We start from the raw sequence: 27,185 nt of genomic DNA, 5'->3' as shown, positions 1-27,185 counted from the left end.
CGAATTTTACCAACAACCGAGGTTAGGCTAATCGGCTTATAATTTTCCATCTTTTGCCTTGATCCTTTCTTAAACAAGGGGGTTACTACAGCAATTTTCCAATCATCTGGGACTTTCTCAGACTCCAGTGACATTTGAAAAGACCACAACCAAGGCCTCCGCTATGTCCTCAGCCACCTCCCTCAGAACTCTAGGATGTAGCCCATGTATGCTTTTGCTATAAAGTGCAAGCAATATATGACAGCTGTGTTCAGGTTGTCCAGTGTTTGGGCATCAGATAACAATGTGACATGAGTTATACAATCCCCTTAAACAACTGCAGATCATTATGAAAGCGGACAACTGCGACTGGAATATTGACTTTTGGCTATCGTGGTCATTACCTTTCCATAGTGTCACTGCCAACAATTGGTGTAACTTTGGGTGTCCGAGTTTTGCTGAACCTCCACTAGACCACTTCAGTGCTCTGGATACAAATGCTGCTCTCTCAGGAGAGTTTGGATCCATTAGACTGAAAAGTTTACCGAGATTTTCTGAAAAATATGAAATGTTGACACATTTTGTAGCCATTTTACAAAATTCAGCAGGGTGTCTGGTATTGTATCACATCAAAAGTATTACTTAAGACAAAATACCTGAACAAATAAATCATCAACCTCTGAAGGAAGAAAGGTGGTTATGCATGTAATCTAAAATGTGACAATCTAAACCCATTCAAAAACTAACAGGTTGCACTGTGGAAATGAAGATACAGACATGTTTCCAACTTCAACAAAAGTTTGGTAACACATTCATTATCCCATGTAAAGCATGGGAATAAACAATTCAAAGACTTTGGAAAATGGCAATTTAAAGTGTTTCTACAGTCAAATTAAGCTGTATTATACCAATCCTGCTATTCAGTTGGAGAAAATAACAAAAACTATGAGATGTTGGTGTTTTAAAATACATTATTTATTTTATATCTGGTAGGCAAATAGGGTAGTTATCCAGAGATCTTAAAATTCCAACTGGAGCGTACACTCAAGGGCATTAACTCCATATAATTCAAAAAAAATTAGGGAAGCACAAGAATAATAAAGTACTAACAGTAAGGGATTTTTAACTCCCCTAAAATTAACCGGTATAGTTTTAGTGTGCGAGGTAGAAAGGAAACAAAATACTTAAATTGTGTTCAGGAGAACATTTTTAGCCAGTGTGCAGAAAGACAAAAAAAGAGAGGGAGCAGTTTTGGACATAACATTTGGAAATCAGCCCTGTAAGTTAGAAAGTACATCAACCAGGAAGCATTTCAGAGAAAGTGACCATAAATCAGTTAGGGTACAGGATGGAGATGGGAAGAAATAAGAATGGGCTGGGAATAGAAGTTCTAAACTGGGAAAAAGGCTACTTTTACTAAAATAAGATACAATTTGTTGCAAGTAGACTGGGAGCAAATACTTCCAGATAAAGCAGTGGAAAGCATTCAGGAGGAAATAACAGGAAACAGGGCAAATATGTTCCCATAAAGATGAAGAAGGCTGAAACCAGAGAACCCTGGGTATCGAGGAACATGAAGGTTAGGGTTAAGAGACATTCTTACAGCAGATACCGAAGGCTTGATAGGACACAGACTCTAAAGGAGTACAAAGTGCAAAGGGGAACTTAAAAAGAAAAACTGTAAACAAATGGAATGTATGAGAAAGCATTCGAGGGTAGAATAAAGAAAATTCCAAAGAGTTTTAAAAAATATATAAAGAGCTAAAGAATAAAGGAAGAGGGAGTAGGGCCCATCAGGGGGCCAGAAAGGTAAACAGTGTGGGCCTTGAAACATCACAATCTTCAATGAATACTTTGCATTGGAATCACAGTGAAAAAATGGGCTGACAAGACACTAACAGCAGGTTAGAGATCTGTGAAATTCAAAGAAAGTAACAGAAGGTGTGTGAGGTACAAGCGGGCTTAAAGGTGGCTTATGCAGGCAGGTGCAGGTTTGTTGTTGACGAGAAGTAAAGAGATATCAGAGGCCCTGGCAGTGATCTTCAAATAGTCTCTAGCCTCAAGTGTGGTCCCAAAGGACTGTAAGATTTCTAAAATTGCCCCATTGTTAGAAACTGGAGCAAGGCACAACTAGGAAATTACAGGCCAGTCAGTCTAACCTTGGTAGTGGTGAAGTTGTTAGAAAGAGTTGTGAGGAACACTCAGAGAGACAAGGATTAATTAGGGAAAGCCAGCATAGATTTGTTAAAGAAGGTAGCGTTTGACAAATGTGACCGAACTATTTGAGGAAGTAACTAGAACTGTTGATGAGGGTAATGCATTTGATTGGTTGTACATGAACTTCAGCAAGGTTCCTCATGGTTGACTGGTTAACAAAGCAAAACCACATACCAAGTAGCACAACAGATTCAAAATTACCTGAATGGCTGGAAGCAAAGGATAAGGTACAGGGATGCTTCTGTGACTGAATGTACATGCTCAGTGGGGCTCCACAGAGCTCAGTGGTGGGCCTCTTCTTGTTTGTCATGTACACTGTGTGGAGTTTGCACATTCTCCCCGTGTCTGTGTGGGTTTCTTCCGGGTGCTCTGGTTTCCTCCCACAGTCCAAAGGTGTGCAGGCTAGGTGGATTGGCCATGCTAAATTGCCCGTAGTATTCAGGGGTGTGTGGGTTATAGGGGGATGGGTCTGGGTGGGATGCTTCAAGGGGCGGTGTGGACTTGTTGGGCCAAAGGGCCTGTTTTCACAACGTAGGGAATCTACTCTAATCTAATCTACACTAATGATTTGGACTTAAATGTAGATGTATGATCAAGAAGTTTGTCATTAAGAAAATTAGTAAGATGGCATATTGTGACGACAGCCATAAAATGCAGAAAGATATGAATGGACTGATCAACCAGGCAGACAAACAGCAAATGGATTTCAGTCCGAAAAAGTGAGATAACTCACTTGGAAGGCTGACAAAGCAAGGGTTCATACATGAGTAGTTAGACCTTGGAAAGATCAGGGGTACTTGCGGTGCACATTCACAGATCTCTGAAGGAAGCAGGGCAGGACATAGGATCTCTTTCTGTGCCGAATGATTCTTCGGTCCAACCAGTCCATGCCAACCATAATCCCAAACCTAACTAGTCCCACCTGCCAGTGATTAACCCATAGTTGCCCCGATGTCTTTTCAAAATCTGTCTCCTCGCCCCCGGCTTGAAATCACTCACCCTTGGGAAAAGACACTCGTCATTCACTTATCCACACCGCCTCATGATTGTATAAACCTCTATACGGTCACCCCTCAACCTCCTATGCTCCAGTGAAAAACATGCTGGCTGAGACGGTTAAGATGACATGTGGAATGCTTGTCCTTATTGGTCAAGACATCAAATATAAGAGAAAAGAGATTTTGCTGGAATTGATTTAGGCCACAACTAGAGTATGGCTTTCAGTTTCAGTCACCACATTATATGAATGATGTGACTGCACTAGAGACAGTGCAGAAGAGTTTTACCAGGATACTGCCTGGAATGGAACATCTGAGCTATGAGGAAAAATTGGTTAAGTTGCTGTTTTTCTTCTTTGGAGCAGAGAAGGTTGAAAGGTATAGAAGATTGAGGGGACACAGACAGCATGGATGGGAAGGTATTTTTTTCCCCATTGGCAGAGGGGTCAATAACCAATGGGCATAGACTTAAGTTAAGAGCTAGAAGGCTAAGAGGAGAGTTAAGATTTTTTTCGCTAATGAATGGTGGGAGTCTAAAACTCACTGTCTGAAAGGGTGGTTGTGTCAGAAGCTCTCAAATATTCAGCAGTAGTTAGATATTGGCTGCATTGCTGTAGCCTCCAGGCAATGGACCAAAAGTTGAAAAATAGAATTATTGTAGTCAGACTTTTGTTGACAAGATTTGCATAAATTATAACAATTATTCATTCCCATCCATTGCCTTTGGGTGCAAAAATAAAACAAAGATGGCTAAGCAATCGCTCACAAAAGAAATTAAGGAATAGTATTAGATCTAATGATGGCCAGAAACAGCAACAGACCTGAGGGGTGCGAGCAATTTACAATTCAGCAAAAGTGGATTAAAAAACAAATGATCAGAGGGAAAACAGACTATGAGTGTAAACTTGCAGTTGACAAAAACTGAAAGCAAAAGCTTCCATAAACATGTGAAAACCAGAAAATGAATGAAGACAAAAGTAGGTGGCTCAGTCAGAAGTAAGAGAAACTTAAAAGTGGAACAAAGAAATGACAGAAGAATTGAACACATATTTTGGCTCTGTCTTCACAAAGGAGGACAAATAATTTCCCAGATTTGTTTCAGATCCAAGGGTTTAGTGGTAGGATTGGAAGATAATCTATATTAGCAGAAAAATGATGTGAGAGAAATTAATGGGTTTAAAGACTGACAAAATTTATGCATCTCAAAAAACTAAAGGAAGTGATTTGGAAACATTTAGTGCATTAGTGGTCATCTTCTGAAATTCCAAAGATATTAGCATAGTTTCTGTAAATTGGAGGGTGGATAATGAACCCCATTTTTTGAAAAAAAATGGAGCGAGAAAAAAACAGAATTACAGATCAGTTAGCCTAATAATAGAATATAGGGAAAATGCTAGAGTCTATTATAAAAGATGCAGTTAAAAAAAAGTGCTTAACTAATCTATTGGAGCTTTTTTGAAGATTTTCCCAGTAGATGAGACAAGGGAGAACCACAGGATGTGGTGCATTTGGAATTTGAGAAGGCTGTTGATAAGATTCTATACAAAAAGCTAGTGGATAAAGTTAAAACACATGATTAGGGATAATATCCTGGCATGCATTGAGAACTGGTTGACAGAACTGAAACACAGTGGGAACAAAGAGGTCCCTTTCAGGGTGATAAGGGGTTAACTAGTGGTGTACCACAGGGATCAGTATTTTGGGTCCTAGCTATTCAGGTCCCAGTTATTCATGACTTTGACAGAGGAACCAAAATAACATATTCAAGTTTGCTGAAGATGGGACAGAATTGTGAGGAGGATTCAGAGAGTCCTCAAGGTAATCGAGATAAGTTGATCATGTGAACATGGCAGATGTAATATAACATGGATAAACGAGGTTATACACTTTGGTGTCAAAACAGAAATACAGAGTAATATTTAAATGGTAATAAAGTGTGAAGCTGGATGAACACAGCAGGCCAAGCAGCATCTCAGGAGCACAAAAGCTGACGTTTTGGGCCTAGGCCCTTCATCAGAGAGCTCCTGAGATGCTGCCTGGCCTGCTGTGTTCATCCAGCTTCACACTTTATTATCTTGGATTCTCCAGCATCTGCAGTTCCCATTATCACTGACACAATATTTAAATGGTGACAGATTTAGAAACATACAAAGGGATCTGGGTGTCCTTGTACATCAGTTAATGAAAATAATGGCAAATGCAGTTAGCAATTAGAAAGGCAAATGGTATGTTGGCCTTCATTGCAAGACGATAAGCATCCAGGGCCTTGTTGAGACAACAACTGAAGTATCATGAGCAGTTTTGGTCTGCCTCAGGCAGGACGTAGTTATCAAGGTTCACGGAGGTGACACTGGGGATGGCAGAATTGGCGTATGAGGAGAAATTTGTTCAATTGGACCTATATTCACTACAGTTTAGCAGAATGTGAGGAAATTTGATTGAAACAAAATTTTAACAGGCCTAGACAGACTGGATTCAAGAGGGATACTTCCCATATTGAGGAGTCTAGAACCAAGAGTCGCAGTCTTAGCTCACTGGGTTGAATAGAGGAAACGTTTCTTCAATGAGGGTGGTCAAACTTCCTAATTCCCTACCAGAGAAGCCTGTGGAAACAGGGTCATGGAGTTTATTCATGAAAGAAACCGGGAAAGAAAAAGTATGGCATTGGGATTGAGGGTCAGTATTGATCAGATTGAATTGTGGAGAAGGCTTAAGGGGCTAAATTGTGTACCTCTACTCCGAGTTCCTAGGATAGGCCAAATGGCTTCCTTCTGTACTATAAAGGTCTACATGAATGAGTCAAAAGTCATCCTTTGTGTGAATCGTGAGACTAGATTTACTAACAAATGTTGCTTGGCATGTAATAAAAAGGTGTGGAATGGCCTGTCTGGAGGATTGTTAACTTGACATTGGTTTAAAATAGTCGGGGGTCACTATTATTTTAGTTGTAATTAGCCCAGCCAGATAAACAGTTCCTTCAGAATATCATTGCTACTTCATTTAATCATACCATGAAGTTCTGAAATTAAAAAAAAACCTGTTCTGAAACTGTTCACCGCTTGAGTAATCAGATAATAATGAAAAAAATGAAATTATCAAATTTAAGCATCATAATTATGTCTTATTAAAGGCAACAGTATTAAAGGCTGAAGTCTACGAGGAATCAATGGGATGTTGTCACTTGTTAGTACATCGAAGTGATGTTTGAATAATGGAGTCTGCTTGTATCAGTTACTTTGATCCAAAATTGCTTGCCACGGATGAATTATAAGCACCAAAATATATTTAAACACAAGTAAAATTCACATGGTATATCAATGGCTTCCATAGAAAGGTATACTTAGTCTAATTAACTGATGTATCGCATCTAAACTGCTCCTTATCAAACTCAATAAACTATCAAAAACTGCTACAAGTCATCAAGTGTCTACAATAGGTAAATATGAAAACAAATCTCCCAAAATCAACACACTACAGATATGAACCTTGATAGATACCAACAAACCTGCAAACAGAATCAAACACAAAAATAAAACAGGTTGGTACAATGGGTATTGGCCAATTTGACTGTTGTTTGGTTCTCTATTAAAACCACGCATCTTGCTTTGAAACAGAACAAAGACACCAAGTTGAAGTATCAGAAATAGTCAGTCTCCTATAAAAATCATTAATAGCAGCAGATAACAAAACTACAGCACAGCATACAATGCCCAGTATAAAGGGCAGAAACATGCCACACAGCTACAATCCATGGTAGCAATCCTTTCATATTTATCATATACGTTCAGATTACTCTCAAAATAAATAAGCTTGCAGGTTGAACTTTGTGGGAAAAAAAGGAAAGAAAAATAAATAATTATACCTCAACAACAAATAGCAAGTCATAGAGTTATAGAACACGGAAAGAAATCCTTTGGTCCAACCAGTTCTTGCCGAACATAATCCCAAACTAAACCACTTCCACCTGCCTTCTTCTGGCCCATATCTCCCCAAATCTTCGCTATTCATGTACTTATGCAAATGTCTTTTAAACACTGTAACTGTCCACAGAGCTTTCAAATCCACATGCTAACCACCCTGTGCAAAAAAAAAACTTCCCCTCGTGCCTTTTTTAAAAACTTCTCATCTCACCTTAAAAATATATCCCCTAGTCTTGAAATCTCCCATCCTAAGGATTGGACACCTACCATGAACGCTACCTATACCCCTCATAATTTTATAAACCTCTAACATCACCTCTCAACCTCCTATGCTCCAGAGAAAGAAGTCTCAGCCTTTCTTTATAACTCAAACCTTCCATATCCAGTAACATCCTGGTAAATCTCTTCTGAACCCTTTCCGGGTTAATAATATCCTTCCTACGAATGAGCTGATCACAGTTCTCCAGAAAAAGTCTCACCAATGTCCTGTACCACCCTAACATGACTTCCTAACTCCTATACTAAGAACTGAGCAATGAAGGCAAACGTGCTAAACGTCTTTTTAACTTCCCTGTCTACATGCGGCAGAAACTTTAAACAATTAAGCACCTGAACCTCTAAGTCCTTCTGTTCTACAACAATGCTCGAGGCCCTACCTTTAACTGTACAAGTTCTGTTCCTGTTTGTTATACCAAGATGCAATACCTTGCATTTATCCAGATTGAACTCCATCTGCCATTTTTCAGTCCATGGACCCATTTGATCAAGATCCCTTTGTAATCTTAGGAACCCCTCTTCACTGTCTACTATGCCACAAATTATGGCATACTCTGCAACCTTACTAACCATGCCTTCTATATTCTTATCCAAATTGCTTATATAAATGACATGCAAAAGAGGACCCAGAAGCAATCCCTGTGGAACACATTGGTGACAGGCTTCCAGTCTAAAAAGCAACCCTCCAACACCACTCCCTGTTTCCTGCCATTTTTTCCAAATCTGAAGTTTCCTACTATATCCTTTAGGTGCTTTTCTGGTACTTTCTGAACAAAAACAAAAAAGTGTCAAAATCTCTGTCTCCAGTTTTCACAGAAAGTTTGTTAACAGAGGTGGAACCGCACTGTTTATCCCAAACTTGCTCTAACTGAAATCCACTTTCTATCACATGTCTGAAGAACCTCAAGTTCAGTTATCCTTCCTGACTCTGTACAGCATTATCTCAGCCTGAAAAGGTGCCTGTAAACAAGTTCAGTTTAGGTCAATAACTTAACCTTGGATCTTCTTGATATATATACTTCAGCAACATACATCACGGGACTGACTAACTGTGAAACTAGCAAGACATTTCCATTATGCATTAATAATATCTCTGCACTTGAATTATTACTTGTGATCATATCAGTCTCTCCTCATACAATCATGCTCATTTCCTCACCCAAACTGCTAAGCAATTAGTAACTCGCCCAAAGCTGAACTTCAAAAATAAATAACTCATTGTAAAGATTGCACACCGAATTAATTGGCAGAAATGTTCGAAGTGCAGAAAAGGGAGCATGTTGACAATTCACGTACCTAAGAGTTCATCTGCAACCTTTGCTTCAGACTTTTCCAAGGACTCTAAAACTAGCATAGATAAATCAGCAGCACTGTTTAGCTGTTTCAAAAAGAGAGAGCAAATTAATAGCTGGACAGAAAACTTTCATGTGCAGAAAGTAAACACCAATGGACAACTGAACGAATATCTGGTATCTACAGGAATATTCACTTACGATGTTCGCAGTGTTCAGCATCATTTTTAACTGTCAGATGCCAAAGCATTTTGTAACAACACACAGCCAACATGGACAACATTCAAACTTAGCTGCTAAGTGGCAAGAGATATTCACTGTATACAATTTTCAGGTAATAATCATTACCAACGAAAGAGAATCTAAACATCTCCTCTTGACATTCCACATCCTGGAAATTACCATTGACCAGAAACTTAACTGGACCAGACACACAGATACTGTGGCCACAAATGCAGGTCAAGGACTGAGAATTCTGCAGCAACGATCCCACTCACAGACTCTCCCAAGCCAATTCATCAGTTGCAAGACATGTCAGGATTGCGATGGAATATTCTCCACTTACCTGGATGAGCTCAACTCCAACAGCAGTCCAAGTTCAACACCACCCAAGACAAATTAGCCCTCTTGTTTGGTACACCATCCACTGTCTCTACCAACAGTGTATACCACCTACAAGGTGCAGTGCAGTAACTCACCAAAGTTTCTCTAACAGCACCTTCCAAACCTGCAGCTTTCATCAACTATAAGGTTAAGGGAGTAGACAGATGACAATACCACTATCAGCACAGTTTCTATCAAATTAATTATCTGACTTGAAAATGTATTGCCATACTTTCGCTGTCTGTAAATCAAAATCCTGGAACTCCTTAACCTAACAGTTCACGGACAGAGCAGTTCGAGGCTGTACACGAAACAACTGCTCAAGAATAATTAAAAATGGATAATAAATGCTGATATTGCCAGTAACATCCACAGTTCAAGAATGAATAAAAAATATTAGAAGTCATGGGTAAAGTAATCTCCTGGGTAACTTATTACATATCCTATGCATTAAGGTGACTCAACATAATTGAATACTTTTGGTCTTTTGCAAAGTTTAAAACAAAGCATGGGACAAAATGAAGAGCAAATAAAGTGCTTACATTTATAAAGCATCTCAGGACGAACTAATAATTTTCAACCAAAAGAAGAGAATATTGGCATAATATTTTATGAACTGTCAAAACAGGTAGATTGCAAATTGTGTAATTTTTAATGTTACCTGACTGTAACTGAAGAACAGCAACGCTCCAGAATACACAAGTTCTCTAGCTTCAGCATGTTTACTTTGTGACATATACCTGGAAAAAAGGCAAGCATAATTTTGACTCCGTGTCATCCAAATATTAGCATGCTACTTAAATTCAGAGATAGCTATAAAACTCCACCAACATTTTCCTAGATCACCTCCAATAATGCTGGCACATTTACTATCTAAAAGAGTTCTTGCAAATATTTAACAATGTAAAATATGTTTTATGTTACAGTCATTATTCTCAAAATCAGATCACAAAGCTTTCTGAACTATGTGAAATGTAATCACCAGAGAAACATATTTTAAAGAACACGGACCAGTGTTTATTATGCGGCTCAATGGAGTAAGTCACTGAGTTTGAGGAAACTTTACGTGAAAAACCTCATCAGAAATGCTTCACAAGACTACAGCAGTTTTACAAGATAAAAGAAAATAAAGGTCTTTAGGAAATCGAGCCCCCACAATATGGCATTTCAAAGCAAGGGCCCTCCTAAAACTTCACACTAATAAAGTGGGATGGGAACTTGTTAGTGATGTCAGGAAATACAATACATCAGAAGCAAATATTCTTAAGATATCACAATTTGAAATGGAATTAAAGAAAGTTTCACTGTGCATGGCACTGAAAAAAACTATCCCAGCAGGAAACAAATATCAAATAGCTACTGAAATTTATCTTCCAATTACATGTGATAGCAGGACTGTTGACAGAAATGATAAACTTCTGAGCTTTTTAAACCATTTTTAAAGGACACCATGACTTGGATCACACTTCCATTTGTTAAAGTAAATGCACCATATGTGACATACCACATTGAGCAAAAGTCTGAAATCAGCAATAAGGTATAGAGCATTTTTTCACTTGTGGACATTAGTTGTCTGCATTGTGCAATCTGACACCAATGAATCAAAGTAACATGCATTTCACACTAACACAATACACACACCACTCGTTCAAGTGTGCATTATTTTTCATTATTACCTTTAACAACAATGCTGGTTGGCTGTATTGCTGACTGTATTAATGTGAAATCTTTAAATTTGATAAAAATAAATAATAACAGTTTTACTGATGGTCTCTGTTGTGTCAAAAAGCACTTCATAATTACTGAACTATAACGGCATATGGCATTGAGTCCCGAGTCCCTGGATTGAAACTACCAAACTATGACACTGCTCTTGTTTAATGTGGCGTATCAACTGGTGAATATTTGGACAAAATAAATATGGATGATGGGACCTCCATTTTCTGCTGGCTTTAGGTCTTCTCTAATCTTGTTACGCAGGAGATCGAAAATAAAAATATCAGAAATTTTGAACTTTCTTAAGTTTTTATATGCCAAGAAAAGGTGGCCATATTATTTTACATCTACAAGAAGCTAAAATTGCATATTAGAGGAGTCAGATAGTACTATGACTTAAAATATCATTCTTTCATGTGCAAAGTTTAAGATTTTGATGCCTAGAGTGGAAAATAGTTGGAACTGCAAAGTCGAGATGAGGTCGAACAGTACCGAAAAGGGAGCTCTAGCCTGAAAGATTATATGTGTAACATTCACACTGGATGCAAAAAATGTCTTCATTCTCCCCCAACGCGGAGTTATTAAAATAACAAAGATACAAGACATCTGTAAGAAACAGGAAATGCTGGAAACACTTAAAATGCCAGGCACAGCATCTGAGAAGTGAACCAAGAGGAGGATTGCCCATTGATAAGTGGACAGCAGGTGGTCTGGGCTCCTAGGAATGATTTGCCATTTCCTTCCACCAGATCTCATTTACATCTTTTACTTTGCCAATTTGTCTCTTCATGCCTCCTTTCATCTCACACAATTCAGTTCAGCAAGTTTGCCATTTCCTGTTCTCCATGAATTACTTCACAACATGTTTTCTTTTACTGTGTAACTTTCTTAAAAGATGAGTATTAGCATGAACCAAAACAAAGTTGCTGGAAATGCTCAGCAGGTCTGGCAGCATCTGTGAAGGAGAAAACAGAGTTAACGTTTCAGGCCCGGTGACTCTTCAGAACTGAACCAGACCCGAAACATTAACTCTGTTTTCTCCTTCACAGATGCTGCCAGGCCTGCTGAGCTTTTCCAGCAATTTTGTTTTTGTTCCTGATTTACAGCATCCACAGTTCTTTTGCTTCTTATCTGCATGACTTCCTTATTCTGAAAAAGATATTGCCTTAAATACTAAAGTTGTTGTCCTCCACGGAAGCTGCACCTGAAATGTTGAGTATAACTGATATCTTTTATATTGATAGCCAATGGAAGATTATGGTAGAGCTGCAGGTAACTAATGGGAAAAATGCAAGAGAGAGAGCAGAATCATTTTTAGGGCAGATACAGTGATCATGAACAATGATGCCTGCCAGAAAGACAGAGGAACAGAGGTGCAGCCCAAATAAGGAGTCATCTATTTGAGCAAAGTGGAGTTTGGCAGAAATCCAAGAGTGCTAAAGCTGTGAATAAATTCCTCATCCCAATCATATTTTGTTAAAATCTTTCTTTTTCAGATTTATTTGAAGAAATCTAAGCCTCTGAAGAGATATAGTCATGAGTTAAAATCAGAGGCAAGAAAAATACAAAGAACAAAAATTAGACATTATTTCATTGGCAATTTATAGAAAAGGTTAATTGCATCTGTACAAAATGGATCGAAACAGGGGAATTAAAGATTTGGCAAGAACCATAATTAAGGAAATAAATGATCCCCTAATAAGTTTAAATTACATTTTTACTATTTGAATCACAGATTTTAACCCAGTTTTCTACACAGTTTTAAGAATATACATTTTTTTGTAATTTTAAGAATTAGTATCATAAAACCATTATTGATGTATTTGTAACCCAATTTTAAAATCTTCAGTAAAATGATTTTCCTGTCACAAATACTCCTAATCTCCATATTTTTGTAGGTACTTTTCATAGTTATTGTGAACCACAAAACAACGTAAGCACTGCGTACCAGTTTATGACAAAGTAGAAAACTCCGAACACTACTCAGCAATTATACACATTATTTGATTTCTTTTTTCAAGTTTAAGGTACTGAGAAAATAATGATTCGGTGGCCAGTGCAACCCAGCCTCACCGCAATGAAGTAGATCTGAGATAAAGAAATACAAAGTCTTCCTGATCAAGTAATGTGTGGGAGGGAAGATTGAGTCTCCACCTGCAATGATATCTAAACACCACCAGAGTAATTGAATTGCATTACTGTTTGGAACACTGAGTTGTTTATTGCTTGCCACAAAAATAATGTGTTCCTTCAGTTTTGAGACCCAGCAATTTCCAGCCCTCCTACGTACTGCATGAACTATTTAGTCATTAAACCAATTATTGTATAACTTAATGACATAAATCTTTCAAGCCAAAAATATTTGATCACACATGGATAAATCATCTAGACTGAAAGGTCAACAATTGACTTGTTCAACTTGTGAACTGCTAACCATACACAACTTTGTATAAATGGGCACAACTGCAACCAGATGTGATATTTTGCATTTCTTCCCTAAAAAGAGAAAGTTATCACTGTCCTAATGCACTATAGGGCTGCTCTCTCATTAGAGAGATGACAAGCGGTGGTTTGACCCCAGGGTCACCATGCCTCTGGGGAAGAGAAAGGTTGAGAAGGTAGGTCCTTCACAGTAAGCTCAGCTGGCGCAGAAACTGAACTCAGTGTTAGTAGTATCTTGCAAAGCAAACTAGTTGATCAGTCAGCTGAGCTAACCAACCCTTTTTCTTTGATTATACACTCATAAGTAACTTTCATGGTTCCTATTGATGATTCTTCACGACAATTAAGTTAAAAATATTACACAGATCTGAAAATATCTCCAACACTCCCTGTCACATGCTCCACTTCAGAAAACTGACTATCCTCCCTTGCAACTGCATCACAACAGGTTCTGAAGCCTCGTCACTATGGCAACCACAATCATTATTTAGACAGAATATTGCACTTTTAAAATCCCACCACCAATCACAGTGAAACAGTAATGCAGATCCAAACTAGTACTAACCAGTTGGCTGATTTTATGATAAATACCAAGTTCATTAATACAGCCAAGATTTCATCCTTGTCAAATAAATCCAACGACTTTTTTTAAATTCACATGCAGTTCAGTGATCCTCTCCTTATCTGTGAGTACATGCATTTGGGTTCGTACCACACCCAACCAAAGGATGTTGCAGAAATATTGATAAAGGGTGTGGATACAGGGGATCCCCAATTTACTAACATCTGACTTACAAACAAGCATACTTACGGATGACGGTCCGTTTAGGGGTGCAATTTTAATAATCCAACATATGAACATTTCCTGTACTCACAAACAGCTATTTTATACTGTCCTGGACAGTGTTTCAACCTGCATCCTAATAGGCTTTCGTGTGGACTCCGGAACAGAACCCATTCACAGCCCCGAGACTGCTATACTCAAAGCAGAGAACATAGTCACATTCAGTCGCTTAAATAATTACTTTTAAAATAGGAACCACCAGAAATTCAGATCAACCTGTACATTTTTATCAATTATTGTTTGCTGAATTTTAACCCAATTTGATGGGCAACTTCTGGTTTAGTTATTCACATAATTTAGAACTATCACAGAACACTCAAAATTGCTGATGAGTATGGAGTTTATCTTCCCAGGGCTTTAGCTTTTAATAAAAAAAGTCTCTCTTCAGGGCACGGTCACTCGTGATCCCATGATCTAATCAGTACAGCACTGCAGTCCAGTTACACAGAAAGCAATTAGTGAAAACTGTAGCAACTTCTAAGGCAAAGTTTACAGTTTAAATAATGGAAAAAGGAAATGTTTACATAAAAACAGTGCAACACCTGGTATGTGGCTGATTGTTTATTATTTTTAGATACAAAATTCTGTCACTTAAGATCAACCAAGTGTTTACAATTTGTACACTTTAAGATTATTTTAAATACTGCTACACAAATAAAATATACATAGGCTTTTAACTTCAAGTTGGGTCTTCACTTAATAACACACAATTTAATGCTCTCCTATTAAGTACCTTTTTCTTACAATTCATTCATGGGATGAGGACATTGCCAGCTAGGCCAACTTTTATTGCAGATCTCTATTCTTAAGAATCAACCACACTGCTGTAGGTGTAGAGTCACATGCAGGACAAGGTAAGGATGGCAGTTTCCTTCCCTAAAGGACATTTGTGAACCAGATGGACTTTCCCCCGACAACTGACAATGGTTTCATGGTCACTATTTGTCTCTTAATCTCAGATTTTGTTTATTGAATTCAAATTCCACCATCTACCATGGCAGATTTTGAACCCAGATCCCTAGAATATTACTTGCATCTAATAATAGTCTTGTAACTATACCACTAGGCCATATATATTTATGTACTGCACTATAAAAATAAACTAATTAATATCTTGAGGTACACTGGTGATGTCCCTATTTCTGGGCTAGAGGTCCAGGTTCAAGTCCCACTTGCCACACAGGTGGTCATATCAGATCAGGTTGATTAAAAAACACTTCAAAAAGAACAATTCCAAATAGATAAATACAACATTTTGCAACACACATTTTGAGCCAAAATCACAAGGTTCAAATCAAAAACAAGTTGCAGTTCATCTAGTGAAACTATTATCACATTGTTTCACAGGAAGAGTGTTGCAAAGAGCCATAACAATACACACTGAAAAACTTTTTGGGACTGACATAAATTCATCCCAAAACACAAAAGCCATAACGGTCAATTTATAACTAATTAGGGATTGGCTTCTAAATTTTAGAAGCATACTGTTGTTAAACACTAACACTTAGTGTCATTTACTGACAGGTAACATAGTTACACTGCACCTTTAACTTGGCTTCTCATGAATAATTCTCAAGAATAATAGATGACGATTCCAGCATTCCATTTTTAACTGTAAAACAATTCCCATTCATTGCAGGTTTAAAAGAACAGATTTTTTTCCCATCTGAAACTGAAATTTACAGTTAACACATAGAAAGATTTGTCGCCAAAACCTTTGAGATGAACCTCAAACTTAACAGTCAGTGTCACTTTGGATCCAATCCAGTGAGACAGAAATAGAGATGCTGCTTGGCCTGCTGTGTTCATCCAGCCTCACATTTTATTATCTGAGACAGAAATAGAAGCAGCTTTCTTTTCTAAAAGAAAATCAACCTGCTCAGACATGCTATGACACTGCTCTGTGCCTAATGGGACTTTAACGTGGCTCTTCTGACCCTGAGATTGGCATATTACCACTGTGCCACAAGACCCGGATAAGCCATCTTTATGGGCAGAGTTTATTACCTACTAGTCTTATAATTCCATCCACACACAAGTCCTCTTTGCCTCCCTTTATATCTACCCAGTCAAGGTATTAATCAATGGACTCTAAATACCTTCTTCATGACTTACTTTAACAGATCCACATCTCTTTAAATAAAACTTTTGCAGACATTTAATCCTTGCTCAGAACTAATGTGAACTGAACATAATTGGCTTTCCATACACCATATTGCACACATATTCAAACAGTAGCATTTTTAAAAATATATGCCACTAAACAGTATCAACCTTCCATCATCCCCTTCCCTTCTTTAAACAACAAGTAATGATAACACTTTAAGCAAAAAACAACCAAACAAAATTTAATTTTAATTTTCTTAAAGTCCTGATAATTCGTCATACCACCAGGCATCCCTTCTAAATGATCTCCAAACATTTCTTTAAACAGTACCTTTGTCAAACAGTATGACAACTGGAAGCTTACATTAATCTATTTTGAAAATCTTTCTATTTCAGCAACATCCTTTATCAAATGAAGATTACCCTAAAGAAAATGGCTATCCACAAAACCTTCATATCAGTAAACTTTTTTTCAGATTGTCCCCTTCTGTGAGGTTTTCTTTGGAATATTAGATACATAGACCCCTGTTTCTATAGTTTCCACTAGTGTTAATATTTCAGCAGTTAAGGTACTTTGAACTATCTTTTTAGTTTCTTGGTTTCCTAAACAATGGACAACAATTATTATTCTTTCTCACCATCTGGAAGATTGGCGAGTGATGGATCACAAAAAAAGACTAGTTTCATATCTTCTGGGTTACCCAAGGCTGGAAACCTGAGGATAAATTTTTCTAATTTATTTCTGTAACGTTTTATGTGGTCTCAAGGGTTACTCAATGGTATTACATTTCATCCCAGTACTCAGGTCTTCATAGTGTCACTAGCATCAGGCATTCTGAGTGTACCATCGGTTTATCTTTTCAGCCATACATCTTAATCAATTTGTTTCTTCCCTGAATGCAAAACAACTTCTCTGACCTGATCAGGATGCGATTAACATTTTCTAAGGAAGACTGTTGATCCAAATTCACTCCTGAATTACTCCGTTAGTATCTAAGTCCTACATAGGAGGACCTGAAAGTCTGAGATCCAATTTAAATTCCCTTTTTATTTTATCTATCACATTTCAGTCAAATTCTGACGAGGCTGGCTGTCTCCTATCTGTATTTAAGTGTATGTATTAAATTCTTTGCAGTTTTCTAACTCTTTCGTTTCCCCAGCATCCTTTTGAGCCCTAATTTGTTTGTAGCCACTAACATATTTTAATCATAAAGGCTTCTATTTCTCAAATATTGAAATCCTGATCTATTGTCCTTGTTCTTGTCAAACTAATGGCCTCCACTTGCTCTTCTTTCTCATTCTGGACAACCGCTAAAAGATATTTTAGGATAATGTGAAGTTCCTTTTTGCAAAAAAAAGTAACTCAGTGATAATCATAGCTCTTTAACACACAAATAACAGAACATAATATAAACCAAATCATATAACGATACATTGTTATGAAATTTGAATGCAAATCACTTTTTGCTGTAGAATATGAAAAGCAATGTGCTATCTTGCTTTGTTGCAAAGTGAAATCAAAACTGCATGTTCAACTGGCGCTATTAGGGTGTCTGAACTAAAAGGAATAAAGGCTGAGAGATACTAGAATGAATCCCTATTAAAAGCTGCAAATAAAACAAATGAAGTCAACAGAGCCCCAAATTAATCAACTTGAGACAAATTTTCGGTGTTTCTGGTTTCAGAGAAGGGAGGTTGTAATTTATTGGCATACAAAGCGGTGTTGAATAGTGCTGCCTTGAATGACAAATTTGTTAACTTATTCCCAACCTTTTTTTTGCACCAAAAAGAGGCCTTGATAAAAACTGTGAGAGCAGCTTCTGAACAGCAGCTGAAATTAAATAAGGAATCAATGGATCGGGTTCTCTGATTTCAGCTTGAGACAACAAACTTTAGCCCTCAGTTTTGCATCTCTGTCCAGCAGGATGGAATCTAAGCTCTATTGAAAGGAACGGTCGAGAATGGGAACGTGAATGAGCCAAGAGGTGTTTCGGATAAGACAGCAAGGCCAACACTCAGGTTCATTGCTGCATCCCTGGAAGTACAGCTGGGTGCAGTCAGAACAGGAGAGTCAGTCATTTCCTTTGGAGGATAATGAGGAAGAAAGCAATGACTATCATCAAAAAAGATGTGGTTGGAGTTAGCTTAGAAGCAGGAAGTTCACATCCTGATTTTGGGTGCAATGCAGCAGATGGCTTAACAGGTCAGCTAAAGGGGAAATATTTAAATAAAAGCAAAGTACTGTGGATGCTGGAAATCTGTTTGTTTATGAAAGTGAAAATGTTTGCTAATTTCCCTGTTTCCTGTGGTTTAAGCAGCTACACCTAACACAAGCCAACCTCCACTATGTCTCACAAAGTGTACTCCGTCATATAACTCCTCACAAACAACTTTCTGTGTCCACCCTTTACTTCCTATGCACTTTGTCCCTTCCCTCATCTATTCACTGTAGTGATTTAACCCAGTCTCGTACTTATTTGCCCACTTATTACCCTTCCTGAAACCACATTTGTTGAATGTTTCATCTTTATTCAGTAAAATGCTTTTTTTCCCCCCCACAACTTGTGACAAAGAGTGTAAAATGTAGGGGCAAAGGACAGGAGTTGAGGTTTGTTAACAGAGTCATTTCCCAGATTCCGAGGAGGAGTCATGGAGGTAAGTATGACATCCACATCTCTCTCAATCAGAAACAGCGGAGGTAGATACATTCTTGTTAATGCCAGTGGAGGTGGTAGACGCAGACACGTTAGTGTCTTTTAAGATATATTTGGACAGATACATGGATCGGCAGGGAGCAAATGGACACAGACCGTTAGAAAATAGATGACAGGTTAGACAGAGGATCTTGATCGGTGCAGGCTTGGAGGGCCGAAGGGCCTGTTCCTGCGCTGTAGGTTTCTTTGTTTTGTTTCTCCCAAGAGTAGAATTCCTTTTGAAAGTGTGAGATCCTTCCAAGGGCTATTTTCACTTTCAGGTCCACATTCAGAACTCACACTGCATTTTCTGGCCTTCCACATCTTTAACTAATTTTGCCAATCTAAGAATCTTACCTTTTATCCTTCACATTGCACATTTAGTCAACATTTGGATTTGCCAATGGCTTTTCTCAATCTCCCTATATATGGTGGCATTTTTCCTGTCACTCCCCCTTTCTGGCAGCTGTGCTGTCTCAGTACCAACTTTCAGTTGTGACTTCTGGGGCAAACAGCCTTGTTCTGCATTGGCTTGTCACTTTTATCATATTCAGTCAGCCCTTCATCTGCGTATACTCTGGTTCTCACAAGTGTCTGGTGCGGGTATTAAATGCATTGGTGTCTCATCATTTTCTGGCTTCTTCAGTTTCTGTAACTGTGCCTCATCAATGCCCACTAACCTTAAGGAATGCAACCCACAGTTTGGATGTTAGGTTATTCAAGTTCTCAGTAAAAATGGAGGCAACTGTCCTCTTCCAATGCTGGCAGATGATAGCTCATGACAGAAGGAGTTTTTGAATTTCTTCCAAAAAAATTGTGGACTGTAGCCAATTGCATAGAGTTGTTCAGATGGACTGCCCTTGCAGGGCAGTTAATTTAGAACTTCAGTGTTCCATTGGAGATATTGTAAAGCATCTCATCTATAACCACACGATAACTTCCACAAACTCCTGTCCTTGCCCATTTCTCTACTACTTGACCACTGTACAGTTAGCTAAGTTGGCTGGATGACTGATTCGCAATGCAGAGTGGCACCAACAGATTTTACTCCCATACCAGCTGAGGTTACCACTAAAGTCCCACTTTCTCAAACTTATCCTGTGCCTGAGGCTTACCTTACACCAGCAAACATTTCTCTCTGGACAACAACCTATGCTCCATTAGCTCGATGGCGACTTTACCTTATTACTACTATCTCTTTATTATATATGACTAGATTGACGAAATCTTTTGTCATGCCTATGAAGCACAAGATGAACCCTATTTTCCCTTATTACATACCTTTAAATGCTTTTCAACTGCTTTGCCAAAATAACTTGCTCAAGGGAGACTCGTGATAGTGCCATGAGAACGTCCTATATGTTTTACACAAATAACTTAGTTAGCTTCTTTTGCATCATTTAGGAACATCACCGCCATCTATATGTTCACCTCCAAGCCACTCATCATTGTATAGTGGAAATATATCATTGGAATTCCTTCAGAGAAGTTGGATCAAAATCCTGAAATTGTCTCCCTAACCACTGTAGGTCAACTGACAGTACATGAACTTCAGTAGTTCAACAGTCAGTTCACCACCAAATTCTCAAGGGCAACTTGGGGCAAGCAATAAATGCTAGCCCAGCCAGTGATGCCCACATACCATGAATGAATTTTTTGTGTTAATGGATAGGAAAATTGCTATTGTGGTTAAGATAATTAATCTTTTTCTCCCCCCATTAAAAGTCAATCCAAATGCTGACCATACCTGCTTAATGTTTTGATTAGAGAAGCTAAGCCTTGATAAAATAATACAACAATGCCCGGTTTGTGTAAATTGTAAATACACTGACTTCTCTCAAGTGACTGGCTTGTTACGTTCCATTTCCAGTTTCATTTCAGCCTGACAGTTTCCTTTACTGCAAGTGTATTTCATTTGCCGCTACTTCTATGCTTATAAGGTGGTTTACCTCAACTATTTTACAGGAAGTCATTACTCTTTTTAGTGATTTCAGCACATTCTGCTTCATCTTTGGGGAAGACAGAGAATTTTCAAATGCATTAATTCTACTTCATCTTTATTATTTAATTGATCTACTCCATAAACTCTTGCCTAACACAGAGCAATTGCATGAGCTTGCAACTAAAACCTTCATTTCTGTGCTGAAGCCTCTTATATCTAGTAAAATTTCCTCTGTCTGATCAGTTTCATCCTCTTTTGCCAAGCGTCCTATATTATGTAATTTTGAAAACCCTGTTATTTCATTCAGGACAATTCATTGCATAATGGTTTCTCAAGTTGTACCTAAACAACTGTCAGTCATATCCCAGGCATTCCTAGGGTTCACTCTTTTGTTACAGTTTCCTAACTTATGTGTTTAACTATAGCCAGACGTAGCACTAACCCCATTCCTTTTAATTATAATTCTCCTTTTGTACCAATGCTTTCAGCCTGTGTCTGGGCAGTCTGGCTTCACCACTACCATTGAATTTCCATTCTATTTGAATAAGGCGACCGCTGGAAACAAATGCTTTTCGGGACTGTTTTTTTTTTAAGGCCTCCAACATCTATTCGTGAAGCATGCACGTTTCTGAAAATTTAAATCCAGAAAATTGTTGGGCATCTTAGCACTGCCCAACAATTTAAAGACAAGTACTGAATTCAGGAATTTCAAAATAGGATTTTTTTCAATCTTGCATATGAGCTGTTAAATTCCTTTCCATATTCTGCTACAAAATATGTGTCCTGCTTTCTAAATGAATCAAAGTCTGGTTATGATTTATGCATTTAATAGGTGGTGTCTGTGTTTTGGTCATAAATTTCAAAAGAATTTCTGAATCATTTTCAGTACCCATCTGTTAAGCGTCTAGCTCTGAGAAAAATTAATATCTGACCTTTCCAAGGTGCTGAGGCCATGTTTTACCTTTTTTCAGGTAAGACATAACTGATGCTCATACGTCCACTTCAGTTTTATTTGATTATAAACTTAAGCTCCTCATAACATTTGTGGGAAGTAATATCCTGACACTTTGTATTTGGTTTCAGCCATCCTTCTCCAAAGTAATTCCATCTATAATAATTTGTCTGAAAAGGACTCAGTTTCTAATGTTCACTTTTACACAATCATCCTCTGCTACCAATGTCAATCTGGGTCGAAGCCAGTCATGACAGAACTCAAGATTGCCTTCATATAGTATAACAACTTACAGACTTAGTTTGTTTTTGTATATTGTTTAAACAACCTGCTCAGAGATTTTATTACATACCTCTGGAACAGGTAGGGCTTGAAACAGTGTCTCCTGGCTCAGAGGTAGGGACTAAACCTCGATGTACTGTAACAATTACCTAACTTAATCTTTTTTATTTTCTAATAGATGCACTCTGAGAGTTTGTCATACACTTCTAGAGAAGCTGGAACTTGAACCTGGGTTTCCAGGCTCAGAGGGAGGGACACTACCAATGCACCACAAGAACCCTTTAACTGCCAATCTTATATATTTTTCAATGAACCTGTTCAGGGATGTTATGACACATCTCTGGAGCGTGTGGGACAAGGTCCATGTAGAGACTCTACCACTGCGTCACAAGAGCCCTAATAACTTAAAGAATCTTACAGCTCCTTCCATACACCACTGTTATCAATTCCCCCTTAACAGTTACCCAGTCAATTAATTAATCCATGAAACTCATTCACCTGCTTACGTACATGCTATTTTAACGCAGTGGTAAATAATTAAGCTTAACCATGATTGCGTCGGTGCATTTGCTGCTATTCCTTCACATGGTGTGAAGCTGTGCCCAGTCAGGTGAAATTTTAATGGAAATGGAATGCTAAACTCTACATTCTGTACATTATTTCCCTCCAAAGTGTGAGAGGGGTGGGGGGTGGAATGAGATGTAGGGGGTGTGTGTTGTGTGTCTCCGAATAGAGATTGTTATGATTTGGAAATTATTTTATAGGGTACATGTAGAAAATAATGCTTCCATTTCTGATTAGAGGCCAAAACTGGGGGCCATAAATAGGAGACAGACATTAATAAATTTAATACAAAACTTAAAACAGAATTTAAAGAACAATAATATGGAATTTACTACAATTTATAGCAGGATAGCTAATGTGTATAGATGAAATGGGGAAGAAGAAAGAAATAAAAGGATGCACTGATGGAGTGCAAAGATCTTGGGGTAGGAGGCACATTACAGCAAAATTATATCATAAACAATTTTCTAAAGAGAAAAGAAAATGATGTGATTCTAAGTCCACTTTGAAAGCCAGAACAGAATCTGTCTAGATCATTATCTCAGGCCGTGCATTCCGTGTTTGCGTAAGTAAGCTTATCCTCATGTTGCTTTGGTTCTTTTGTCACTGATTGCTTCTGGTTTTTGACACTTCTGCCAACAGGGACAGTTCTATCTACTCATGACCTTGAACCTACTGTAACAACTTTTAACCTTGTCTTCTCCAAGAAGAATAATCTCAGCTTCTTTAGCTTACGCAACTAATTGAAGGCCTGGAAGCAGTCTTGAAAATCTTTTCAGCAGCCTCTCTAATGTCTTCATATGTTTTTTAAAATGTAATGCATCAAACTCGGCACAATTCTCCAGTCTAGGCCAAACCAGTGTTTTGCAAAAGGTTCACCATACCTTCCTTGCTTTTGTACTACAAGCTTCTATTCAAAGCCCAGAGGTACCTATGTGCCTAACTGGTTTTTTCCCTTAAATTTTCATTCTTTTTGGAATGTCAGCTTGAATCAAATGAATCAAAACATTGACTGAAATATGGCCTGTTACTTTTCTGTCTTAAATTAAAATTAAACTTTTTGGAGATTAAATTCCTTTCATTTTGTCATTGAAATAGTATCCCAAGGAACGGCCTGTGGCTCACAGGATTAAACAACAGAGGACAAGGCCGGTCCGACTAGTCTGTTGTCATCTCTTGAACTGGCTTAATTTCAGCTCTCTGACATTTCATTCTACTCCACTGGGTGTCATCCCATTATCAAACAACTACTGACCCCATCTCTTCTCGAAGCAGTAGAAGAAAATTGCCAACCTCATTGCTCCCGAAACCCATTTGGCATTTCTACCTCATTCCTCATCCACAAATGCAATTGTTTTGGCAGATCCATCATTTCAGCGTCTCTTTGCTTTGTGGAACCGATTTCTTCTTATTGCAACTCTATCTTTCCCACTCATTGTCCAGTCTCTCAAACTTATCATTAAATCTGCTCAACATACCATGGATGATTTAAATCCCTTTACCCAACAATTCCTCTCCAGTTTGTTTTGCAGGTTTCTTAATGGCATATCCTCAATTTCTTGCTCTTCGGTTCTTATTTGGATCTCTCCAGAATTGCATGAGAATTCTCCTCAACCTCACTTTCCTCATAAATTTTAAAATTAAATGCATCATCTTCCATTTCACTAGCTCAAGCATGATATCGCCATCAAACGCACAAGGTGCCCATCCACCCTTTCTGCTAGCTTAATAGATAATCGCCTCCACCAGAACCTGGTACACTTTCCAATCACCCCCTCTCCTTCCAACAACACATATCCATGTGAGGAAAGGAGAAACAAAAGCTTTCCTTTTTCCTTCTCATTATCCAGTATTCCAATGCCAGTCGTAACTTACTTATTTCTTTCAATTTAGTACACTATATTATCTGCCCACAATGTGGTGCCCTCTACACTGAGTGGGTGACCACTTTGCAGAACACCACCATCAGTGCGCAAATGTGATCGCTAAGCTTCCAATTACATTGTCAGTTCTCCACCCATTCACACTGACAGATATGTCCTTGGCCTCCAATATTATTCCGATGACGGTCAACTAAAACATGAGGAAAAACATCTCACCTTCTGATTAGAAACTTTTAATTCTAATTTTTTGGAATCAACACTAAGTTTCGTAATTTCACTTCACAATTTCTGACCCCAGTTGTTTTCAAATAGCGGTGATGGCAACATAATAACAGAAAAAGTGCCAGAAAAATATTCAGCAAGTCATATGAATTAGTGGTGAGAGAAAGAGTTAACAATACAGGCCTGTGAACTAACATCAGAATATTCTGAATGAAGTGTTCTGGTGAAAGGTCAACAGGTACACTAATATCCTTCTCTTTTGTTTGGGTGCTGGATGACCAATTGAATATTGGCAAAATTTTCTGATTTTATTTTGAGTTTTTAGAATTGATATTTTTTGTTTTTGTATAAAAACTGATGGTCATGTTGATACGCCATTTACATATCCACTGAACTAGGCTTTGGTCCTTCAGTCATACCAGCTGCAATCTCCTTTGACTTTGCACTGTTGCATCCTTTTGTCACTTAGTCACCCTTTCACTCTTGCTGTACCTACCTAAAACACAAAACAATTCTAAAAACTTTTCCAGTTCTAATGCAAGGCTATCAACATTTACTTTTTCTCTCCTTGGATGTGCCTGACCTGAATATATACATCATTTTCTCTCTTTATTTCCAGGATCCACAGAACTTCCAAGCTGTGACGATTATTTTTCCCACTTACGCTTCTGGGCTAATCGTTTGTTCCGTCACTTATCAGCTCTTTTTACATTGCACTGTATTGCTACTGGACATCTTCTGAATTGCAGTTTTTGTTTTCCATCCAACCAACCAACCTCCATAAATTCCTCGAAAGTCTGCACTCTTGCTGCTCAGCCTCCCACCAACGCCCCCGCGTCAATTCAGAATGCTATCAGTCTCTTGATCGATAGGACAGTTAACCAATCACGCGGTTCGCGTCACAATGGCTGGTCGACAATCAGCGACCAATCGACTGGGGAAGAGGCCGGAGCATAGGCGGATCCGCAGCCTTTGCCAGCAGGTTAGGTTGAGTGGGGCTCGCGGAAAAAGAATGATCTGGAAGGTGCCGACGCTCGAGGAGAGGGATCGGGCAGGAGGAGGAGAACGGAGGATTCGCCCGGCGGAGCCGCGTACACCGTCTCTCTCTCCCAAACGTGGCCATGTTCCTCCCCGTCTCCACACCGACAAACTCACCGGAAGAAGAGCGTCCGGTACATCTGGTGCGCCTCATAGTAATCGCCCTTCTCGACACTCGCCCGGAGCTTGCTCTCGACCCGCTGGACTCCGCCCCGGTTCCTGCAGCACTTGGGCACCTCGCCGTCCGCCATTGCTATCCGCAGCCAAAGGTCAAAGGGCGAGCGGCTTATGCGCGGCGCGCCGACGTCACGACTACGGCGTCCTTCGCCGCTCAAAGAACGCGGGCTCCAGTCATCTTCAAAATCACAGCGGAGGTCGGGTTGAAAGAGGCGGTGCTGCAGCCGCTGGAAATCTAACACGTCTAGAATATAGGGAATCCAAGACATCAAAATGTGAGGCTGGATGAACACAGCAGGCCAAGCAGCATCTCAGGAGCACAAAAAGCTGACGTTTCGGGCCTAGACTCTTCATCAGAGAGGGGGATGGGGTGAGGGTTCTGGTTTTTCCAGAACCCTCTCTGATGAAGGGTCTAGGCCCGAAACGTCAGCTTTTGTGCTCCTGAGATGCTGCTTGGCCTGTTGTGTTCATCCAGCCTCACATTTTATTATCTAGGAATTCTCCAGCATCTGCAGTTCCCATTATCACTGCTCCAGCTCCACGATGTGCTGCCGCCTTGAAGGGGGCTGGGGGAAACTGTTAACGTTGTTCCAGCCAGCGGAGCAAGCTAGAAGCAAGGTGTGTATAAATCCTAAATCTCTTCCTTCTCTAGTAGACACCTGGGTCTTCTCATCTTAACACTATTGAGTTAAGCTAGAGCGGATCCAAGTTTTTAAAGACCCTCAACTTTTTTTTTTCGCCCTTCGTGGAGGGGAGTAGGTATAAAGGGCTGTATCTGTGGTAAAAGAAATATGACGCACTGATTTTTTAAAAAAATTTATTTCATTTGTGTAATGTGGGCATCGCTGGCTAGCTAGCATTTTTCTTCGAACCCATCCCCAGTTACTTGTGTCACAGAGAGGGTAAAGATTCGTGAGCGTTGTTATTGCTGAGGCAAATAATATTGACTTTGGCAGACTTAATGAACTCTTAAAACATAATAGGAACTGCCCCAACATTACTGAAAACTCTTGCTCTTTGAGACTTGCTTTAAAAGAAC

At 38.8% G+C, this 27,185-nt stretch overlaps 1 protein-coding gene across 1 annotated transcript in view; it reads right to left on the bottom strand.

Annotated features, from left to right (window-relative positions):
* The window catches only part of get4 (guided entry of tail-anchored proteins factor 4), a 48,547-nt gene extending 22,282 nt beyond the window's left edge, over positions 1-26,265 (bottom strand). Inside the window, exons 1-4 of the mRNA XM_048552577.2 lie at positions 26,087-26,265; positions 9,947-10,025; positions 8,687-8,768; positions 384-533 (exon numbers count right to left, since the gene is read on the bottom strand). Coding sequence (XP_048408534.1) covers positions 384-533; positions 8,687-8,768; positions 9,947-10,025; positions 26,087-26,220 — 445 coding nt within the window. The 5' untranslated portion in view covers positions 26,221-26,265. The remainder of the gene's footprint in view (positions 1-383; positions 534-8,686; positions 8,769-9,946; positions 10,026-26,086) is intronic.
* Positions 26,266-27,185: the final 920 nt, after the last annotated feature.

The sequence above is a fragment of the Stegostoma tigrinum genome, chromosome 23 (genome assembly GCF_030684315.1).
Source record: "Stegostoma tigrinum isolate sSteTig4 chromosome 23, sSteTig4.hap1, whole genome shotgun sequence".
Lineage (NCBI taxonomy): Eukaryota > Metazoa > Chordata > Chondrichthyes > Orectolobiformes > Stegostomatidae > Stegostoma > Stegostoma tigrinum.
The sequence above is the reverse complement of the archived record's forward strand: the minus strand, read 5'-3'. Positions and strand labels throughout refer to the sequence as shown.